The 5,480-nt window shown below is 40.0% G+C and overlaps 1 protein-coding gene and 1 long non-coding RNA gene across 2 annotated transcripts; both read right to left on the bottom strand.

Annotated features, from left to right (window-relative positions):
* Positions 1-1,000: 1,000 nt before the first annotated feature.
* LOC123976071 lies at positions 1,001-1,714 on the bottom strand. The gene is made up of 3 exons (XR_006826243.1): positions 1,605-1,714; positions 1,214-1,458; positions 1,001-1,104 (listed from the first exon to the last, which is right to left on the bottom strand). It is a non-coding gene; the product is annotated as an uncharacterized LOC123976071 (long non-coding RNA).
* Positions 1,080-3,244, bottom strand: LOC123976822. Its single transcript, XM_046059168.1, has 7 exons — positions 3,205-3,244; positions 2,735-2,869; positions 2,556-2,644; positions 2,134-2,238; positions 1,841-2,040; positions 1,605-1,745; positions 1,080-1,104 (listed from the first exon to the last, which is right to left on the bottom strand). The coding sequence occupies exons 1-7, from the start codon at positions 3,206-3,208 to the stop codon at positions 1,080-1,082; spliced, it is 699 nt and encodes a 232-aa protein (XP_045915124.1). The 5' UTR covers positions 3,209-3,244.
* Positions 3,245-5,480: the final 2,236 nt, after the last annotated feature.

Genomic DNA, 5,480 nt, shown 5'->3' with positions numbered 1-5,480 from the left:
CCACCCTTCTGCTGGAGAGGCAGCCAGGCCTGGTCTTTGATGCCTTGATGATGCATCAGCGCAGACATGGTGCCCCACCTTCTGCCGGAGTGCCAGGAATACCTTGGTGTACTTGTGGTAACTGTAGGGAAATGCTGTGGCCAGGAGCAAGCGAACTGTGTGAGCCTACTGCCACATTTCTCCCAGTACTGCCTTGAAGAAGGCTTTATTCGCATTCACAGGCAGTACCGGGAGGACATTACGGCATTAGGCAACATCAGGGAGCCTGAGGATGACAACAGGGAGTACTGCTATGGTGCCTATAGACACTTCATCTATTGGCAACATGGATCTTTAGGCCAGGGAAACCAACATGTCATCCCTAGTTGTTGTGTTTGGAGGATCAGGGACAAGTTCCCTGATCCTCAAGGACACTACAAGGGTTTTATTCCTGGACTGTGAATTTACAGTTTCACACAAATACTCACAAACCTGCCTCAGCATCATACAAATGTACATAGTTAACATTTGATTTATTATTACATTTCTATACATATTTATTCATATTTCTCTATTCTTTATTTAAATTTGATGTATGTTGTATAGTTATATATTGTGTTATAATTGTTCAACTGCAGTTCTATGGTATCGAAAAAATAAAAGGTAAGAAATAGAACCACATGGTGTTTTTATTTTCATTATATACATTTGTACATGTGTTTAGAAAAGTATGACAGTTTCAAACTTTGCCATAACATTTCCAATACCAATTTTAGTTATTTATATTTACATAATAGGGGACAGCTGTAGCCTTACTTATCATTACTGTTCAAATTGTAAACTGTAATTTAGGCTACCTACTGAAAACAATATGTGCTGGTCACAGTGTACTTAGCAGAATAAGATGAAACGTGTACAAAATGGAAAAACATGAAATAACCACTGGAGGAGGGTAGGAACAGAATTTAATGTTAATACATTTTTCTTTTTGAAGAGTAAAAGCTATGACTTTGTCAGTGAACTGAATTCTTTCCCTTGTGATCCTGCCTGACAAGTACCAGGACACATGCAAGGTGATCTCCTATGGGGATCCTTCCACATCAGATGCTGGTCGGAATAACGGTCCTGTTGAAGACAGTGCCATCAAACATAGTTACAGACTATATTGTAATGTAAATATCATTCAGTGACATGTAATATGGTACAACATAGGCAACAAATTTGTGTAACTTACCTAGACCTCTTCTGACTTGTCTCTGCAACAAGTCTGATGTGGCTGGTGCAGGTACGGTGGGCACCAAAACAAGCTGTCTGGGGTCATCTGGGAGAAGGCTCCTCCTTCTAGGCATCCCCACTCCACTTGTGAGTCTGTTCTTCATAATCCTTCTTTACAACTCGGAAATGTATCCGTAGGTTTTTTCAGATTTCAAGGCATATACGCTGCATCTTCTACCGTTCTTCTTATACAATGTTTTGAAACTGAAATTACACAAATTACAACCATTTAAAATCAGTTTGTAAGTAGAACAAGAGAAAACCTTGAGTGTAAAGACAATCAATTGCATATAAAACATGGGCTGAATATTGTACTATCAATGGGAATATTATATAAGTGTAAAACGTACATCTCTTTGCCGTCCAACGTTTTCATTGTTGGTCGGTTCCGGTGGAAATTGTAGTCCAAGGCAGCAAGCAGAACTCTTGCCTCAAACTGGGGGACTGAAGCAAAGATATGATTCTGGAATGACTCTAGGTCTGCAGTCGATCTGACAGAACAAACAAATACATACTTCTGTGTACATGAGCAGTAAGCATAAATATTACTAATATACATCAGTGTGAAAAAGTATAGCCACACTACCTGAATCGCGGATAGTTGTGAACATCTTTCTGCCACCTCTTATCGAGAACTATATCCACTAAAGCTTTGTGGCACTGGGAGTCTCTTTGGATACACATCTTTCCCCGCATTTGCTCCGATTTAAGGTGCCCGTGTTTGCAGCTTCCCATAGTCCAGGTGTGAATGTTGCAGACATAGTGAAGGATGCCAACCCATAATGCCTGCAAAACATAAAAATGCACTCATATATATATATATCCTTAATATAGCAATTAATGAAATTACTCAAAGATATAATAAAATTGTGTGCTTACAAGAAACTGCCCACGTGTGTCGGCAGTCTTGCAACACCACCGAAAATGGTTGACTATGTCCTTCAGCCAGTTGAAGAGGATGGACTCTCCTTTTACCTTTGCTGCCTTGAAAAGAGAAAAATAAATATTACTGTAAAATACAGGCATTCAAGTATAGTCTGTGTGTAGAGGTGAAAGTGTAAATGTTCAACCCCCCCCCCAAAAAAAACAAAACAAATACACTAAATGACTACACCAAATGCCTAGAATGAGTAACACACCCTCTGGCAGAGGAATGTAAACAAAATCTGCTGTCTTTGAGTGCAATGAAAACTTCCATACCGTCATCCATCAACTGAACATAGTTCAATAACCCTGATGTACAGAATAGTAACTTTATGGTTAATAAATGTTTCACAACATTAGCCAGTTATTACACTTACTGCTATTTTTTTGGCAAGGTTCTTCGCAACATGCCATATGTCCAGACTCTGATGAATTCCAAGGGCCTTGTATTTGCCTTTGTCTGGGTCTATGAAGCGGTAAATAATGTCATGTTACTATAATATTTATATTGCTGTTATACACATGCATCCATACAATATATCACATGAATACTTACTCATAAGGGCACCAATCTGGGCATGAGCATCTGTGCAGATTTCCACTAGCTTTATTTCTGATGTAAACTTGTCCACAGTCTGGATGAAACCCTCCTTCTCCAAGACGACAGAGTTCCATGATGTTTGTCGCTTGTCTATGGTGGCAACATGAATGATTGGTGTCATGGCTGCAGTATTGTGCACAGTGAGTCACCATCCCCATGTTCATGAATTTGAACAAGAGGGCAACCTTTGCGTAGTTGTTGCCAGACAACAAAATGTTGGTGGACAAGAGAAAATCTCCAGCTTGAATCCCAAACTTCATCACAGGTTGGGAATTCCACCTCCACAAGCTGTGTCCATTAGGACAGATGTAAAAGTCCCACAGAAGAAACATTTGCTTTTGTCATGTACAGCACTGGCTTTTGGTAAAACATTTTTTTTTTATACTAGTTTAAAGTTGTGATATTCTGTGATTGTCTGGACTTACCCATTCGATAGTAGCTGCTGTGCCCTTGGTGGTGATGTTGATCTCAAAGGGTGTAACAGAGTTGCACAGCGCACCAGTCCTCAGAAGGCCAGTGCATTTATCCACAGGCAGGATCAGAAATGTAGCCAGTTGTCTTAAGCAGTTCTCGTACACTATGGAGGCTCTGACACCTATGATGTCATCTTCACAAAGGACATTCTGTGGTTCTGGGAAAACAGGGTCATGATCACAGGGAGAAGGCTCATCAGGTCACAGTCTCGTCGATTCCAATAACAGGACGTCCACAGATAGAGATTGCTTTCTTCAGTGCTCCACCCATTCTGTTGAGGCACAAAAATCTGTAGTAAACAGACACCACAAAACAATTGCAAATTGAGACTGACAAATAACACACCGTATAGAAATCGGTGGAAGATCCTCTTCATCAGAGCTGAAACCATTCTGTCCATCATCTCTTTCAAGGGAGTAAGATGAAGCTTTATCTGCCCAATCAATTCAGTACATAATGACAACTTTCAGATAAAAACAAGTTCTCAAATACTACTAAAAAAAAGGTGTCTCCTGTAAGTACTACTTACACACTGTTCATTGGGTCATTGAAAACATTTTCCTCCAAGTCCTCCTCAATGATGCTCATGTCATGTAAGCTGCAAAAAACATATAACAAATATATATTATGAACATTTGGAGAAAAGCAATACAGGGCTAAAAGTTATGATGTGTACATGTTACCTTTGTTCAAGGCCCTGAATTTCTGTGGCTTCTGGAATGACATCAAGATGCTCATCTCTGTAGAGAATAACCAGAGCAAGTTGTGTAAATCCCACATATGCTCATTCAACAGTAGATATAGACCAAAAATAAAATAACACACTAATCATGAAGTTCATGTTTCTAATCAAAGCTATTAGGACAAAATTAATATATTGTTATGCATGACTTACCGGTCTGTTCCACTAGAAGCACCAATGCTAGACAATGCTGGAGCTGGGACTTGCAAAGGTTTTCTCTTCAAGGGAGTCGATGTTGCAGGACCTGTCTCGTAGCTGGAGAAACAGCAGCAGCCTCAATAAATGAAGTGCTACTTGACTGTAATACATTACTGTACTGTAATCCACAATGTGTTACATCTTTGTAGGGTTTGCTCATCTGGCCTAATAAACTGAACATCCCAAAAACTATCACATCTAGTGCAAGTATTATCACCGACAGACAACATGCAAAACGTAAGCCAAGAGTGTGTAAAAATGTCCCTGTTTAAGTACCACAGTACATTATAAACCACATCATGGGTAAGTTTACAAAGCCATGGTCAGGTGAGGATCAAGGGTGCTCTACAATATAACACAAATAAGTACCGAGTGCCATAATTTGAGCTTGTGGTAACCTTTGTATGCACCGTAGAAGCAATACAAACAAATACATTGTTTCTAATGCAAATTCTGACAATAAGCATAATTAGTCACTTGTTAGGCACAGTGTTGTTGTCATAATGCTGTTAGCAGTAAAAATAAATGTTTTCCACCAGGGCAGTAAACATTTAGCTTGCTAATCTGAGCCACCATGCTCCATGCAATGTTACGGTTTTTTAGCTAATTGTAATCATCAGCTGATTATCTCACAAACACAAATGACACATTTCTGTTCACTAAACGAAGCCGAAGCGCGGGAGAAAAACCTTCGAAATAACAATCCAACTAACATTACATATTTCTTCTAACAGGGTAGTAAAAGTTTAGCTGTAATGCTGTAGGCTAACTTACGGTTTCAATACCACCAATCAGCTGATTGTCTCACAAACGTAACCAGCACATTTATCCCCACATAGCAAAGCCATAACACAGCGAGGGAGAAGAACCACATGAAACTATCCAACTACATATTTTACACCACTGACAAGGAAAGAGTCACTTCTCACGGTGTCTATGGCTAGCTTCTGGCTAATGCTAACATTATCAAACAACAGTTTTCATTAGCAATGCTAAAGTTGGAATAGCTTACCTGTCCAGCAGAAAACAGGCAACTTCGGCGTCGCTTTGACAACATTTTTCCCCTCATTAGACCCTTCCATCTGGGAAAAGCTGCTGCTTGCTGCCGCCGCCCTTTCAAGGTAGTGACGAAACGCGCTCTGTAGCGCTGTTTGTTCGCTGTCGGCTACGGTAGAAACATGATGACATAATATGTCGACCTCCACAGCAGGGGGTGCAGCAGCGTATGTTGATATAAATAGCTCATTCTAAGGTAATGAAAACATAAGGGTTCATTATGCAAGGTCT

This window comes from Micropterus dolomieu, linkage group LG09 (genome assembly GCF_021292245.1).
Source record: "Micropterus dolomieu isolate WLL.071019.BEF.003 ecotype Adirondacks linkage group LG09, ASM2129224v1, whole genome shotgun sequence".
NCBI classification, from domain to species: Eukaryota; Metazoa; Chordata; class Actinopteri; order Centrarchiformes; family Centrarchidae; genus Micropterus; species Micropterus dolomieu.
The sequence above is the reverse complement of the archived record's forward strand: the minus strand, read 5'-3'. Positions and strand labels throughout refer to the sequence as shown.

What these genes read in the sequence shown, in the direction of transcription:
- LOC123976822 (XM_046059168.1), bottom strand. An exon ending in CCAGATTGGTGCCCTTATGA is followed by an intron (nt 2,645 to 2,734) that starts GTAAGTATTCAT and finishes ACCGCTTCATAG; the next exon opens with ACCCAGACAAAGGCAAATAC. An exon ending in ACACACGTGGGCAGTTTCTT is followed by an intron (nt 2,041 to 2,133) that starts GTAAGCACACAA and finishes TATGTTTTGCAG; the next exon opens with GCATTATGGGTTGGCATCCT.